Source organism: Arachis stenosperma, chromosome 8 (assembly GCF_014773155.1).
Source record: "Arachis stenosperma cultivar V10309 chromosome 8, arast.V10309.gnm1.PFL2, whole genome shotgun sequence".
Classification (NCBI taxonomy): domain Eukaryota; kingdom Viridiplantae; phylum Streptophyta; class Magnoliopsida; order Fabales; family Fabaceae; genus Arachis; species Arachis stenosperma.
The window spans coordinates 31,066,203-31,082,213 of record NC_080384.1 but is presented as its reverse complement, the minus strand read 5'-3'; the positions used below and the strand labels follow the sequence as shown (position 1 = coordinate 31,082,213).

At 33.0% G+C, this 16,011-nt stretch overlaps 3 protein-coding genes across 5 annotated transcripts; all 3 read right to left on the bottom strand.

The window, feature by feature from the left end:
• Positions 1-593: 593 nt before the first annotated feature.
• On the bottom strand, positions 594-5,163 carry LOC130946418 (OVARIAN TUMOR DOMAIN-containing deubiquitinating enzyme 6). Of its 3 annotated transcripts, XM_057875164.1 has the most exons (10): positions 4,955-5,163; positions 4,730-4,759; positions 3,794-4,646; positions 2,977-3,138; positions 2,748-2,825; positions 2,014-2,092; positions 1,789-1,934; positions 1,509-1,574; positions 1,248-1,419; positions 594-982 (listed from the first exon to the last, which is right to left on the bottom strand). In XM_057875164.1, the coding sequence occupies exons 3-10, from the start codon at positions 4,466-4,468 to the stop codon at positions 783-785; spliced, it is 1,578 nt and encodes a 525-aa protein (XP_057731147.1). In that variant the 5' UTR covers positions 4,469-4,646; positions 4,730-4,759; positions 4,955-5,163; the 3' UTR covers positions 594-782. The 3 variants fall into 3 exon arrangements, with proteins under 3 accessions (XP_057731147.1, XP_057731146.1, XP_057731148.1); XM_057875163.1 differs by having other exon boundaries at positions 3,794-4,759; XM_057875165.1 differs by having other exon boundaries at positions 594-979; positions 3,794-4,759.
• Positions 5,164-8,511: 3,348 nt separating this feature from the next.
• Positions 8,512-10,210, bottom strand: LOC130944836 (casparian strip membrane protein 5-like). The gene is made up of 4 exons (XM_057873388.1): positions 10,030-10,210; positions 9,341-9,951; positions 9,089-9,212; positions 8,512-8,908 (listed from the first exon to the last, which is right to left on the bottom strand). The coding sequence occupies exons 2-4, from the start codon at positions 9,664-9,666 to the stop codon at positions 8,690-8,692; spliced, it is 669 nt and encodes a 222-aa protein (XP_057729371.1). The 5' UTR covers positions 9,667-9,951; positions 10,030-10,210; the 3' UTR covers positions 8,512-8,689.
• Positions 10,211-10,283: 73 nt separating this feature from the next.
• On the bottom strand, positions 10,284-14,463 carry LOC130944835 (mitochondrial fission protein ELM1). Its single transcript, XM_057873387.1, has 10 exons — positions 14,082-14,463; positions 13,744-13,988; positions 12,934-13,030; positions 11,972-12,121; positions 11,734-11,860; positions 11,526-11,638; positions 11,357-11,420; positions 11,181-11,274; positions 10,927-11,035; positions 10,284-10,694 (listed from the first exon to the last, which is right to left on the bottom strand). Exons 1-10 carry the CDS (start codon positions 14,286-14,288, stop codon positions 10,593-10,595), a joined length of 1,308 nt encoding a protein of 435 aa, XP_057729370.1. The 5' UTR covers positions 14,289-14,463; the 3' UTR covers positions 10,284-10,592.
• Between the last annotated feature and the right edge of the window lie 1,548 nt (positions 14,464-16,011).

Sequence of the window (16,011 nt, the reverse complement as noted above, 5' to 3'; positions counted from 1 at the left end):
TATTTATATATATCAATTCAGATATTTTCTACTAAATAATTAATTAATAAAATAATCAAATTTATTATAATATATAAAATAATTTTTTTTTATAAAATATTAAATATGTATTTCTATATACGGCATAATAATTAATTGATGGCTAACTTTTATCGTATGCTATAACTGGCCTTCTAAAAATATTTGATACATTTTATGTGATAATAATGAGAAGATTTAAAAATAAATTCAGGTTATATTACCGAAACATCAAAGGGATCAAAGGCTGAAATCTGAAGAGAAAGCGGTACACACGTGGACACGTCATTATATTAATAATGGCTTAAGTTCAATGGCTCTCTTAGCAGATACATTATAGTACTTAACACTATCTATCTACAATTGGTTCATTAGATAGTTACTCGCTGCTATGCTAGATTCAGGTTCAGTTCCTAGATTTCTTAAATTCCTGCGATCAACTACTTCTAGCACATGCAATATTAGTTGACCATTGATATAAGTATAAACCACTATCTGGTAGAAGCAGTCATTTATGTTCATTGTTTCAATTCCTATGTATATTTTTTTCGCATCACACAGCACACAGGAACAAGTAAAAGGAAGCAGTTAATCTTTTTATGTAACTATTAAAAGTGGAAGTATATTATTTCCTCAAGTTTTTCCTACTACCAGTACTGCTACACGTGGACAAGAGCAAAGGCATCTAATTCTAATACATGATATTTATTTATTCATTCATATATCTAATTTGGATGTAATCGAAAGCTCAGTTTTTTTCTTATTTATTCAGCGGCCTTTCCTTTGCGTCTGCTACTAGTACCAGTTTCAAGAAGGTAACAGACCATAGAATCGACATCATCCCCAAATATGCTGTATGCCTCAATAGCTTGAAGGTAAGTGAATCCCATACACATTAGAAGTTGTATGCTGCTGCTTTGATTTGTGTCCTGCTCTTTTCCCTGTTCCATCTTCGATGACCCTGCTACTCACGTACACATTAAGCACACTTAGCTTATGCATTCCAACTTTCAATCACAAGGGTACAAATCATAATATCTATACATCATCATTTGCAAAACAAAAACTTGCATAACAGATAAAGGGAAAAATTTCTAATTGCTCAAAGTTTTATTTGATTTCATAGTTTATGAAGGCCTTAAACACTGCACCAACCTACAGAAACTAAAATAATACTATCTTGGAAGCAAATAGACCAACTAGTAGGAGAGTACAGAGTAGACACTCACTAGCTCCAGAAGAAGATGGCTCGGCATTTGATGTAGATGACTCTCTGTGCCCAAGTTGTTGCTTAATACCCTCAGCAAGATACTCAGCACGAGATGCTTCCATCACAGAACGTTCAATTTCCTTCTCTGTGAGCTCAAGATCAGAGTAGAACCGTCCCTCAGCTAAAAGTGCCTGTAAAAAAAAGTTGGAAAACAGGGTGTCGTCAACATCAACTGAAATATAGAAACCATGTTGACACTTTTGCAATTTGAAATACTTGCATTATCAATCTGATTGTTTTGTTGAGCTATGATAGCAGCCTTGACTTGATCTTTGTCAACATTTGTCTGCATTGCACCAAAAGAAAAGGGTACAATTAGCCAACCAATATAGTGAGAGATATAACAATGATTGGTGAGTCAATTTACAAGTTGCAGGGTCATTTCCATAGGCCTCATAAGATCCTTGCTTAAAAGCGATGTTTTATAAATATTTAATTGATGTAAAATTCAATCTACCCATATATATATATATATAAGGAGTGTGCCATTAATTACTTACCCCACGAAGAGAGCTGAACCCAAGTCCAATGCCAACTGTTGGGCGTCGTGGGTCAACCAGGGAGTTATAATGATGTCCGTGGTGATAACTAAGCCGTATTGGTGGTGTGTCAGTGTTATAGCTTCTTTGAAATATGTTGATCGGTTCTGCATCAACAGCTAACATTACTACTAGCAAATAATTTACAAACCACAACCACAAGAGAAGTATAGACAGAAGCAATACCTGTAGAATAGGAGTATATATGAATTGGGCGATTATACATTTCACAGATGGCTTGGATCTCAACATTGTTACCATAGACCTGCCAACAAATATAGGGTTAAATAAAAAATTTAAAGTACCTATCTACACATAAAAACCAAGTAAAACTGCATGTAGCATTGAAACGGAATATAACCTGACATGGTAATTGAAATTTAAGAGGAATCGGAAAGATTGATGGGTTGCACACATAATAATTTGGATTTTATCTTGCCATATTTCAATTCATTAATCTTAAGTTGCACAAGATGTATTATGATTTAAAAAATCATATCATTCAGCAGTCTATCGCATGAAATTGGTTATTTCCACATATTTCAAAAGTCAGCAATCAGCATGAGCACAGCCATCAGAGACTAAAAGCCAATATTTTACTCTATTTAACATATACAACTTTACGAATAAGAATAACCAACCACTTCTAGGTTAGAACTAAGATAATTGCTCTCAGAAAAGGGAAATGGCAAGTGAGTGAATGGAATACAATTTATAGAAATGTAAACTGTTTTGAATTGAATTAAAACTACAAAAAAAACATCAACAAACTAAAAATGCACTTAATATCCAAATGCAAGAACTTAAAATCCACAAAAACTGTGGAGTTGGTTTAGCTGATCAGCTCAAAAACAAAACAAAAAATAAAATAACAGTACAGTACAGAAGAAAAGCTGCCCAAACTAAACTGTGATCTCTACCTTATCTCTTCTCTTCCTTTTACAATATGACGTGAAGCCTTCTGTTATAAATTGAGAAAAGTGGTCTCTCTCCTTTTCCTGAAGACATAAAACCAGTACTACTTATCTTACACCATCAAAGTATTTAAGCAATAAAGTGATAAAGATCCAAAATATGGTGATAGGAACTAGGGTGCAGATTAATAGTAAGGATGAAAAGACATATATACATAGTGTAGTGTTATCATACCATGTAATTTATGCACAGCTGTCTGACATCATCATATAATTCAGAGTCCCCATACACCTGGTCTGCAATGGCACGGAAAAGGCAGTTTCCATCCTCTAACATTCTTTTTACTTCATAACCTTTCACCCTTCTAATATCAATTTCAAACTGTCGCTCTTTCTCCTGAAATGGATGTTGATGTCATTTGATGTAAAATGATTTTCTCAATGATGGCCATTAAGAAACAAAGTTGCATTAATAAGGTGAAGTAATAGCCTTCAAATAGAAACTTTGTTCCATAACATATAAATATGCAATTCAATATAATGCATTACAAAATTTTAAAGCAAGGGATCAAGATTTGATGATACAACCACACCCAAGATAACCTTCAAAGGAAATATAGCTAAAGATCTTTGATGAATAGGTTGTATTAGGCCAGTGAGTTTGAGCCATATCTGGGAAGAAACAACAAAAGAACAATTCTAAATCCTGTTGGGCTTTTTAGACTAACTTATGTGTGTACTTCACTTCATAATTATCCTCCTCACAAAATGTGGTTATGGAACAAATAATCACCTCATTTGAAAAAAAAAAGTATTCTTTGAATCAACCCACGAATATCAGGACATAGGTCAAGATATTCCTGTGAGAAATCAGGGCAGACATGAGACTATCATGTGATCATGTACCCAACCTATAGTGGGATAAGGTTTTGTTGTTTTAGTATTGTTTTATCCACTAATCCGCATACAACAACTCAGGATAAAGCACTGTGAATATGAAGGAAAGGATAAAAGAACAGATAATAAGTATTCACTTAGTAAGATAAACTTACCACATCATCATAAGAGGACCCCAAGCATGGATTTTGCTCGTCAGCACTATTGTACCCTTCATTTTCACTATGAGCCCTCGGAGATGATGGTCGAGAGCCCGCAGGTGAAGTCCTAGCCGAAACCACAGGCCACGCAGCTGCTTTTCTAGGTGATCCTAAATGGACAGCATTTGAAGTCCCTGATACATTCCTTCTTGTTAAGTTATTTGCAGAAGGCTTAGGAGGCGGAACAGGTGGCGGTGGTGGGTGCGAGCTACCGCTAGTAGAATCCCCAATACAGGCCTCAACATCTGATGCAGGTTTTTCTCCACCCAACCCTCTCATCAATTCTTGGTGGACCACAGCAACCTCTTCTTTAACATCTTTACCAGCATCATCATCAGCTACTTCATCACCTGAGACGGTGTGACTCTGCTCTAACCTAGGACCTTCCAAGAAACTGTCATCACTGTTTGCCTTGCCACTATCACTGGTCCCACCATGCTCCAAAAGATCATCACCAACAACCTGCTCCGCCGCCTCCTCTCCACATTCCTCATCCTTTCCAGCTGGAGGAACAGGCAAAGCCGGCTCCGGCCGAGGCCCGGAACGGCCCTGATTCTGATTCGGGTTCTGGTTAGAACCACTACCTGAAGAACCCCCAGAAGACCCTCGCTGAATCAGTATGCGAGTCATCGTTAATCAACCCTACCTACACTTGCCAAAATGCAACCTTTTCTTTCTGCAAGAACAGCACTGCACCGCCACTACCGCTTTCTTCTTTCCCAACGGTATGTCGCGTGTTCTAACCTTGGCCGAACAAGGACCGTTATTTCTTCTTCTTGCAAGCCAGTTCCTTCACGGAAAACGATCTCTGCATTTCCGTAAGAATTGTCATCAGACCCTAAGATTGTATGAAGAAAACAAAACCCCCTCTTTTAGGAAGTCGAATTTTACCCAAGGTATTCACAGCTTCGCGACAGCAATCTGCAAACAAAGTCACCGTTACAAGAGAGATAATTAATCAAATTAAATGCACATGTTGTCCTTCTGAGGAGCATAATAAAGACGGATGACATAAGAAAGAGAAAGAACAAAAAAAGAAAGCGCAGAAATTGGAAGCATTAGAAAGAGAAATGAAATTTGAAGCGGAGAGAAAGAAATGGGAGGTAAAGTGTTCACCGGAGGGAATGCGCAGCGATGATCGCGAAGAAGGAATTGAAAGATTAGGGTTTTGGTTGTGTATTGATGGCGATGGTGAGAGAAAGAGAGAGAGGGAAGGAGGGAAATGAGGTGAGGGGTGAGAGAGAGAGAGAGAGAGAGAGAGAGAGAAGGGGGGAAAAGTGGAAAACTGAGAAGCGAAGGGAAGGATAGAATGTTTTGTTTGTGAGAGAAGAGAAGAGAAGGAGACGGAGATAGAAAGCTCTCTGCTTTTAACGGTGGATTAACCTCTCAATACGACACGTGTTGCATTTCCACACTTAGTGGAACACACAACACTCAATTTTCTGCACTCTATAATCTCATTTTGGATCAAATTTATATTAATGGAACTATTTAATTTTAATATAATTATTTAATTATATTTTTTTAATGATAGTTCAAAATATAGTTATAAAGAATACTATTTATTAATGTGATAATACATAATTAAATAGTAATTTTTTTTTGGTGACTTTAATTAAATAGTAATTGATCTTTGCTTCTCATTTTGTTATTATTCGTTCAACCTTTAAATACAATCAAATTTTCACTCGATGTAAATCTTGGATATGGAATAGTTGTGAAATTTTTTTAAAAAAATATTATTTATATACTAAAATTAATTATTAAAATGAATTATTATCTATTTTTATATAAATATATATAATCTAATTTATTTTTAATATATATTTTATATTAATTATTAATTTTAATAACTAATTTTAATATATATCTAATATAATAAAAAAAATTTAGTCACTTTATTAACTTGCCAAAATAAAATTTAAATGCATGTATTTAGCTCAATAATACGTAAGTGTATAATTGATTTTGTTTTGGTAATTTAATCAGGCTTTAGTAAAAGATTAATGATTCAAATCAGCAAAAATCACTTACACAATCGTGCATATGAATTATGCATTTTTTTTCTTCGTATATTTCTTTCTTTTTTTTTGGTATTGCTACTATTGTAAATGTTTTATTTCCTTTTTTTTTGCTTTTTTTTTGTGTTATTGTAGATTTTTATATTTTTTTTGTTTGATTTTTTGTTGCTTTTCTTATTTTTATTCTTCTTGAATGGATAAAGTAATAAAAATTATGAAAAGTTAAAACAAGAAAGAAAAAATTAAAAAAAAAAGACAAAGAAAAAAAGATAGATGATGAAAAAGTAGTACATAATTTTTTATTAAAAAATACAAAAATTTATCGAGATATTACAGAATTTTTTTTCACATACTACAAAAAAAAAAACTAAATCTCAATACTTCATATTAAGTAATTAGAGTGATGAAAAAAAATTCAAACCTCCTCTTAAAATAATTTAAAAATTAATAAAACTTAGCAGAAATATATACACACAAAAATTTATAAAAATTAAATTTTGGTTTAATTACTCTCTTAGTCTCAATAGTTTCGTGAAATTTTCAATTAGGTCTTTATATTTTTTTCTTTTTAATTAGGTTCCTGCACTAATTTTTTTTTTCCAATTAAGTCCTTCTTAGTAGTAAACTAATAATTGGCTTAATTTTATAGGGACACAACTAAAAAAAATTGGTATAAGAACCTAAATAAAAGAAAAAAAATGCAAAAACTCAATTAAAAAAAATTTAGTGCAAGGACTCAATAAAAAAAATATAAAAATCTAATTAAAAATTTTGAAAAATTATAGAAAACAACAGAGTAACTAAACCTTAAATTTTTAAATTAATATATAAAAATTTATATGTTGATCACATATAATTTTTATGCTCTGTATTAAAATTTTTGTACTTAATAATTTTATTGAACATATAAAAAAAAGAAAAGACAAAAAAAAGAAAAGAAAAATCACACAAGAGAAACTTTTGGATAAACTTTTATCAAATAAGTCCGATTATTTTTTAAAGAAATTAACCTCATTTATTATTTTTTCTATTATTATAAATTTCAAATAAAGAATTTATAAAACAAAAGAGAAAGGATTTCCAGGACTCGCTAGACATCTATATTTCATAGTATTTTTTTACTATGACTTTATGGAAATTATTATGTTAAAATAGAGAATAAAAGCAACACAAAATATATATTAAATTAATCTGTTGTTGATGGCACGTGCCACCTTAGTGAGTGTGAGTCGTTAGCAAGTATAGCAAACTTAGCATGGTAACAAAGAGTGACATGGCAAAGTTCACTTTGTATTTGGATTGGGCATGGTAGATGTGGCTGTTAATAATAAATTACTAGCTTTCTCACCAGTCACCACCATGTACAGCTGCTACGTGGTGGTATCGCCGCCACCTTTTTATGAAATATACACTACGTTATTTAACAAAGGTGAAATCTCATATACAGTCGACTTCACGTAAAATTGATTGCTAAGAGTCGTTAGATAAAAATTTAGTCAAATCAATCAAATCATTAACAACATTTAATTATCAACTTCACGTGAAATCGACTGCACTTGAGTTTCCACTTTTAACAAAATGCGACAATAAGTGGCCACTTCTTTTATTCGAACTTGGTTTAATAATAGAATTTAGTTTTAATATAAAAAAAATTTATATACTAGTATAATTACAATATTTTTATGATTATTTATGTAGTTAATATATAAAAAAATTATTTTTTATTAATATATTATTATATAATTAAACATATATATAAAATTATTTTAGTATATCAAAATTAAATTTTTAATAATAATAATAACAATAATAATAAAATTTAATTTTTATGTGCCAATAGTATAAAATTATTTTATACAAACATTTAATATTAGATTACCACATCACTAAAAATAATTAATTTTTAAATTTATTATTTTAAAGGTCATCTAAATATATAATTAAATTTAATAATTGAATAACCTAAAAATTTATTTTATATTGTTAGTATGTTAAAATTAAACTAATAATAATAATTAAATCATATTTTTGCTTAGCAATGAGCCAATAATAATTTCTCTTATTCTTTTGTTAAATGTAAAATTGATCAATTGGCAATCAACCAAGTGGGTTGTGCCTAAAAGCATAGAGCACACATATTTAATTACTAAATAACCCAATTGCATGTGTTGATAACCTTTATAAACTGTAGCATTAACGAAAATTATAACAAATGGCCACTACTTCATTTGCATCATGATCCAAGTATAAAATAACATGCATAGGTTATAGGTATACTAGATGATAACCTAGGCTTGTTACTGCTACAATCTAGGCGCAAGTTTATCAGAAATTATATAAAATTAATATATTCGAATATAATTTTGTATTTGATTTTTGCACTGACTAATATGCTGAAAGAAAGAACTTAGATAGAAGTCTAACAGTTCAACAAAGTGGAATGGTTATTTTCAGCGCTCTATATAATAATAATCATTCATGCAGGCGTGAAGCTTAGATAAGATACTTTTGTTTGAGTTCAGTTCATACTATCATATATTCATAAGGAAAAGTCTAAAGGCAGCAACTTTTATGTTTTCTGATAAGCACTTAACCATTAAAAAAAAGTGAATAATTTTTTATCATTGAATGTAATCTCACACCATTAAAAATACTATTGATGACCAATTGATAATTACAAAATACTAAAGTTGCTGGTCCCTAGCATTGCTCAGGAGTCACTGGAAATCACAAGAAGTTTGAACATGATTTTACACACAAGACAGAGAAGTTAACAATAGTTAGGAGTAACATGTAACAATCACAACCATCTCCATCTCTTTTTCAAGTTTCAACCACCTCTTTTGAGAGCCAAAGAGGACACAAAAATCAAGAAAGACAAGAAAACCGCCGCGACAAAAGAAACAACCACCGCCTCGCTGGTAACCTGGCAAAAGTCCGTGAATTGCTGACAAACAGCCATCCAGTTGGCGTCTTGGCTGCCGTTGTGAGCTAAGTATACAACAGCAGCAGCAGCTGAAGCAGCTGCTATCACAAAGGCCATCATAACCTGCAATTTTGATCATTTCTCTTTCTAGTTAAGTGCATTACATGAACAAATTCATTATGTTGATATCATGATCGAATGGACGCATTGTCTTTTCGCATTGTTGTTCTTAAAAGCTTAAAGTAATAAGAAGAGACACATAAATGGTTATATATTTAATTCGCATATTGAGCCGAAGCTTACTGTATCGATGATCAATAGGAGAAGCCTTGGCCCTGCTGCAAGAGGCCTAACAATGCAGACAATCGAGAATGGCAGGGAGAGAATGAGAAATCCAGCCACTGCTGCATTTGCTACCACAAAAAACCTGCTTGTAAAGACCGAAGTTAATAAATGATATTGAATTTTTGAAGAATTCTATCTTAACATAATATGACTAATCAGACAGAAAATGGGTTCATATATATATATAGTGACATATATGAATAAACTTACCGGAACATAGGAAAATCATCCCATTGAGCATGGAACTGAAAGAACTGAGTGAAGAATGGAAGAACCTGTTCATTGTTCCCCATAAGGATAGCAGCGCCAAAAGCGGCCCCAATAGCGCCAAGCCTCAGGATGAAGTCTAGGATTGCAACACCCTTTTTCCATCCACCTCTTTGGAGTCGGGTGGTCTTTGTTGAAACTACGGGTGCCAAAGGTTGAGCATCCTCAGCAATGGATTTACCTTTGCCATTGTTGGACCTTGTCCTCTTGGATTGTGGCTGCGGCGAGGTAGCTGCCGGTGCATCAACCTCTTTGCTGGGCTCCATCATGATATTTCAGTGCTCTTTTGAAGGGTATGGAAGAATGGTTTTCTTTTTCTTGGTATGTGATCTTGAAGCTGTTATATATAGATGTGAAAGAAGGTTGTACCATTCAATTAACAGAGTTAGTTTGTGTAGATTTTTACATTTTCGTGGAGTTGGGGTTTAGATTTTTGTTCTGATCATGTTTCTGACTAAGGAGTTGTTAAGAACTCACTTGCTCCAACCCGTACCAAAAGCATTTTCCTATGATTTCGTCAGGTTCTTGGTGCTAAACTCGTGTGACAACTTCACCTACTAAATTTACAAATGATTTAACAAACCAATACGTGCAGAATTCAATAAAAGAATATTAGAAATAATAGATAGTACCTCAAGTACCATACGAAGGGATTTGTAACTCGTTAATTGGGAGAGTTCATGCATATGTTTATATCACAATTGCAAATTTGCCACGAAGTCGGTGTTTTCTTTATATGTAGTTAGCAGACCTACCTGGTATCGTTCCTTAGTAATCTTTCTCCTGTGACCGAAGCTTTTAGCATAGCTTAGAACAACATAATCACAAGATGAAGAAAGACCTGATAGCAAATAGGTGAAATAGGGAACCGGAGGATACTATAGAGTTTAAATAATCAGAGTTGTTCTTTATTATTCACCTTAACTGAATAAAATGCCATTTTGGCATACACGTATGCCAACATCCTCTTCTCATTTTACAAGCTGCAATCATACAGCAATCCGTACTTTACATTATATCCTCAAAAATTGACATGGTCGAAACTCAAAAGAATACAGTATAAACATTCCATCAACGTTTCCTATTTGTGCCATAAAAGACATATGTTCAAGAATTTCCTTACGAACGACAAAGGATTCCTACCCTTAAAAAAATAGAAACAAAATTTAGTATCATGTCCACTAAGAAATGTACTCTATGTCTTCAGTTTCCACCCTCGTGCAGCAAGCGATTCACGGACCTTTTTAGCTGCATCAGCAGTGTCATTCAGGGGCGGATAGCTCCAACTTTCTGATATCTGAAAATTTCAGGAAACATAACCAATGAAACAGTAGCAATGGAATGCCAACAATGCAATATATATATATATATATATATATATATATATATATATATATATATATATATATATGCATTGTTGGCATTCCATTGCTACTGTTTCATTGGTTATATATATATATATATATATATAACCCTTCTGCATAATTTTCAACCCTTGAATTTGATAGATAAGTAAAAGAATAACGTACATCTTCTGAACCCGTAAAAGGCCTGACAACCCCTTTTTCTCTCAATAATTTGTGGAATTCTGTGAACTTCCATTTGCACCTCTCAGCTCCGATAACATAAACAGGCTTCCTGTGGGAGGAATGAAATTGTTTTCTTGTGAGAGAAGGTATGCCAGAAATTAAATTGAACAATAAAATTGAGTTTTCAGTAAAGTCATTTAGTGGTTAGGTAAGCCAAATTAATTGAACTGTAAAAATACTTCTAACAAGCTTACCCAGTGCTGCAAGCTTCACTTATCATGCTCACGGAATCTGCTGTGACAACAAACGCATCTGCCCAAGCTAGATGCCCCAAATGTGGGTTTGGTTCTGAAAATTGTGCTCAACTGTCAGAGCTTACTATCAAAACAAATCTCTTAACAACCAAATCTAAACCACAATAAATCTTTACCTTGTCCATCCCAAATATAGACTTTGGGATTACCCCCAAGTTCCTTCAATATAGTATATGACACCTGTTTCAAAGGCAAAAGAAAGAGAAGAGTGAGTCAGAGATAACAAACAAAATAAAATAAAATAAAATGGATATTGTATGAACCATCAACCATGGAATGACTAACCTTTTGTGGTGTTCTCTCTGAAAAGGATATTCTCACACTCCCGCAACTAGCAAGGACATTAAGCAAAGAGGCTGCTAACTGCTTTGCAAGATCAACACCATATCGACAGTTTCCTGTATCCATAATGGAAATTAAGCAAATTACTACATTCTTTTGACCATTGCAGTTTTAAACACAAATCCTGAAAGACAGGCATAGTAGAAATTACTTGTTGGTCCTCCAATGTTGACTACAAGCAAGGGCTTAGGAACACTGGCAAACACATCATGCCATGTAATGGCAGCATTACGGAGTGAAGCAAAATCTATTTGATGCAAGGCTCCCATGGTAAGAACCTGAGTTTTAATTACCACATATCAATCCTCGGAAAAAGACAGTAGCTAATACCATAGATGAAATCACAATTTCTCAACTTCAGTACATGGCACGTGGAACATTATACATACCACATGACTATCTGCAGGCTCGCGTGGAGTTATCCACCTTCGAAGAACCCTAGGAACTTGTTTCTGTGCTTGTGGAGTCAATGGATAATAATCATGACGAGGTGTAATCACCATGTCAAATCTGTGCAAATGCACCCTTGGATGTTGTATCTACCAAAGCAGAAATAAATTCAGACTAAATATCAAGCCAATCTTTATTATTAACGATAAATATCAAGCAAAAATAGAGCAGAAGAAAGCATTGCTACATGCAAACAGAGACAAGGTAATACACAATCCAGCATTTGTAAGGAGCAAGCACATCTTTATTATTGTTAGTTTTGGAAAAATTAAGTATACACAACTGATGGTCTGATATTAACCCTTGCAGTATTTGCCCACAAATTTCTGCCATACAAACATTAGCAAGTCGAGACAAAGCAAGGTTCTCATATATTTTCTCACCTTGAGAGAGTCAAATGTTGGATTTCACCATTGATTGTACTTATTAGTGGGTGTTATATTTTCGTCAACCTAGTTAATCAATGGTGAGGTCCAACACTCAACTTTCACAATTGAGATGATCCATTCCCAAAGGAAAGCTAAGCGTCCTGCAGATTCCTGTCAAGAACATCCCAGGGAATAGTAGAACTAAACAACCTTAAAGAGTGAAAGTACAATCACATTAATGCATTGAACTTATTTTATTACTATATCATCTTACAGATTCTATTTAAAAAAAACAAGTAAATTAGAAGCTATACCATCAAAGAAAAATAAAAACAGGGCAAACAAAAGTATCACAAGGCAAATTGACAAGTGCTTGACATCATATGACTTGAATCATAGTGCTTATCTATGTATTATGGTGCATCAAAACAACATCTAGAATATAATGCACATGAATTTATCATACCAACTAAAAGGATATCTCAGCAAAATACAATTTAAAAAAAAAAAAGTTATGCAGGAGATTTGCGGACCTGAACGACAAAAACACTCTCAGATGCCAAACGTTTTATCGAACTTGCAGTAGAAATGGTGTCCCTTCCAGATGCAACCACCAACAACGGTCCCTCCCTAGATGAAAAAAAAGCATCATTTATATTGTTCTTTCTATGACACAAACTGCCAAATATTTTAAGCATGCAAGACATGTATGTCCCATAAACCACTTAACATACACTAAAAGGACACCTACGGGGTTTTGCTTTAGATGAAAAGTAATCAGTTGAAACCATAGACGAGAAAATTAGGGAGCTCAATTTCCACAACCTCATAGTTTATCATATGTGTGCATATATTTCCTCATCCTCTGGTGGATTCCCTTGGGGTTAAGAAAGCCTAGACATAATGGTGAAACTACCATACAGAAGCCTATAAAAAAAACCCTTTTCTGAAACCTAGGAGAACATATTCATCTTAGCCTACTTATATTCCAAGACTTGGCATCAAATTTGAGAAACATCAGCAAAGATAATCCTCTACAACTCCATAGTCTCTGTTATACCGAATATGATTGAGACTACGAGAGTGAAAAGCTGAGTTAACTAAGGGATTGGTGTCCAATTTTCATGATTCAAAAACGCCCCTTGTTCTAAATGTCAACTACATAGATGTTCTTTGATGGTTATAAAGCTTTTTCCTCATAACTTCCAATAAGTTACTATTTGAGGAAGTTAGAACCATTCTAACTTGTAATTCATAGCATACAATAAGACAGATAACTGTATAATGATTGGAAACAAGGATAAGAACGATTCAGTTATAAAGAGGGAACAAGAATTCAATACTTTTCAAAAGAATCACGAGCCAAATTGACTATGTGCTTGACATCAGCCTCTAGAACCGCCAACAATCCTTCAGCAGCAGAGTCACTGAAACCGTTTCGACCAAGCTTGGCGTGTTGTATATGAGATTTGAAGACAAGTTGGGAGCAAGCACGGAATATCCTTATGATATAATCGATCTTCTTGTGGAGAGACACCGGAAGCCATTGGAGCAACTCGTTGATTCCACCCTTGGGCCTCGTCACACGCTGCACGAGTCAAAATCACAACGAAATCAGTTAGAAGAATTTAGAAAGAGTTAGTTGCAGAGAGAGAGAGAGAGGGAGTTTGGGAGGGAGTACATAGAAGAGGTGGTTATCAGAGAGACCAAGGGCTCGAACCAATCCGAGGGACTGATTCTCAGAGGAAGGGAAACCGTTGCCGATGACGACGGCGCGGCGGACGATGATGGCGGAATCAAAGACGTCGGGAGTAGACCTGGGGGCGGTGGGGCTTGGCGGCTCAGGAAGCTGAATTGGCCTCATCCACGCTGATTTCATTCCATTCATTGAATCTTCCAAAGCATCCCACACTCAAATTCGAAGAAGAAGAATGAATGAATGAAAGAAAAAGGTTTCGTCCTTCTAGTCTACACAATTTCACTTTCACTTCACCTCGGTTTGTTAATTACTTTGCTCGTATTTCGTAAATGACAAGCAAAACCAACTCTGCTGATTCTGTATTTCTGTGTTTTCTTTTTTTGGGTCGCTAACTCTCTTGATTTATAATATATTACCGGGTAAAGGCACGAGGCCCATGGGCTGAAAAGCACTGCTAGAGTGCTAGTTCCTTCTTCTCGGAATTCAGGATTTTTTTAGCTCTATAATTTTTATTGATTAAAATTGTAGATTTATGTTAACCAAATAAATATGTTGTGTTTGATTTGTGTACGGGATGAAATATAGACACTATATATACGAAAATTTTAAACTATATCGATATATTGATATTTTAATAATTTTTAATTATTAATATTAAATATTAATTATAAAAAATATATAATATATAATTAAAATTTATTAAAACGCTGATATATCGGTATATTTAAAAATTATATATATATATATATATATATATATATATATATATATATATATATATATATATATATATAGTGGATTTGGTAAAAAAAAAAAATCCATATCCTGGTATTAGATTCATCATCATCTTCCACCACCATTACTAGGAGGGAGAATAGGTTGGGTGGAGGGGCCTATGATCTATGCTTGTTCAGTCTAAATTAGTTTAATCTCTCATAAAATAAATAGGAAGGAGAATAAATTAGACAGAGAGATTTATCGCTTATGCTTATGTTTAGTCTAAACTAGTTTGATTGGTCATGGATCTAAATTTCGATTGATTTAAAAGCTTTAATTTTTTAATAGGTTATGTTCAAGTCATAATTTAGTCTAATTGATTTATTAAATTTGTCTAACTCTATTAAAATATAAATAATATATTTTTATTTTTATCTTTATCTTTATTTTTTAGTTTTATAATATACAAATGATAAGTTCATATGCTGACGTGGCACTCATACGTTGAGTCTGAGAATTTATTTACTTAGGTGTCGTCACTAGAAATTTTTAGAATTATATTTATAAATTATAAATGATTATTTGCTTAGTTGTTATTTTCAAATTCAAAATTATTTGTTTAGGTTGTTTCACTTAGGTTGTTATTTTTAAAATTTTAAATTATTTTACTGAAGTTGTTATTTTTTAAATTTTAAATTATTATACTTTATCTGCAAATTTAATTCAAATTTAAATTAAAGTCAACTAAATTTAAAAAATTTTAGTCATGAGTCAACTATAAAAATATAAGTTATGAGACACATATAACACCACAATTCAAAGTACATCGATCACTTTCTTTACATATATGATAATCCACATTTTTCACTTTTTTATAAAGTTAAGAAGATGACTGATAATGTAGATCTCATAAATAAATTCAAAAAGGCTCACCCTATTCAAATTATGAATGCAGTTATAAGTGTACTTTTTCATTAAAAAAAATTATTTTTTGCCTCTTTAGTCATTAGTAGTATCTAATTTATAAATAATAATTAATAACTAATTGTAATTTTAAGATGTTGACTACACTAGTGGTTTGCTTCCAACTTCAAAAGCATTCTCAATCATTAAAGGGGAAGAAGTAGAAGGTGCTAAGGTGTTTGTTCAAAAAATGATTTTTTTGTTTGTTTGTTTTCTCAAAGTTAGAGTTTAA

Coding starts and splice junctions, on each gene's coding strand:
- LOC130946418 (XM_057875163.1), bottom strand. CDS start 4,468: ATGACTCGCATACTGATTCAGCGAGGGTCTTCTGGGGGTTCTTCAGGT. Junction 2,093..2,747: donor AAAGGAAGAGAAGAGATAAG/GTAGAGATCACA, acceptor ATTTGTTGGCAG/GTCTATGGTAACAATGTTGA. Junction 983..1,247: donor GCCATCTTCTTCTGGAGCTA/GTGAGTGTCTAC, acceptor GTACGTGAGTAG/CAGGGTCATCGAAGATGGAA.
- LOC130944836 (XM_057873388.1), bottom strand. CDS start 9,666: ATGATGGAGCCCAGCAAAGAGGTTGATGCACCGGCAGCTACCTCGCCG. Junction 9,213..9,340: donor GATGATTTTCCTATGTTCCG/GTAAGTTTATTC, acceptor CTTTACAAGCAG/GTTTTTTGTGGTAGCAAATG. Junction 8,909..9,088: donor TCCTATTGATCATCGATACA/GTAAGCTTCGGC, acceptor TCAAAATTGCAG/GTTATGATGGCCTTTGTGAT.
- LOC130944835 (XM_057873387.1), bottom strand. CDS start 14,288: ATGAATGGAATGAAATCAGCGTGGATGAGGCCAATTCAGCTTCCTGAG. Junction 11,861..11,971: donor AGCCTGCAGATAGTCATGTG/GTATGTATAATG, acceptor ATTAAAACTCAG/GTTCTTACCATGGGAGCCTT. Junction 10,695..10,926: donor CTTTTACGGGTTCAGAAGAT/GTACGTTATTCT, acceptor TGAAATTTTCAG/ATATCAGAAAGTTGGAGCTA.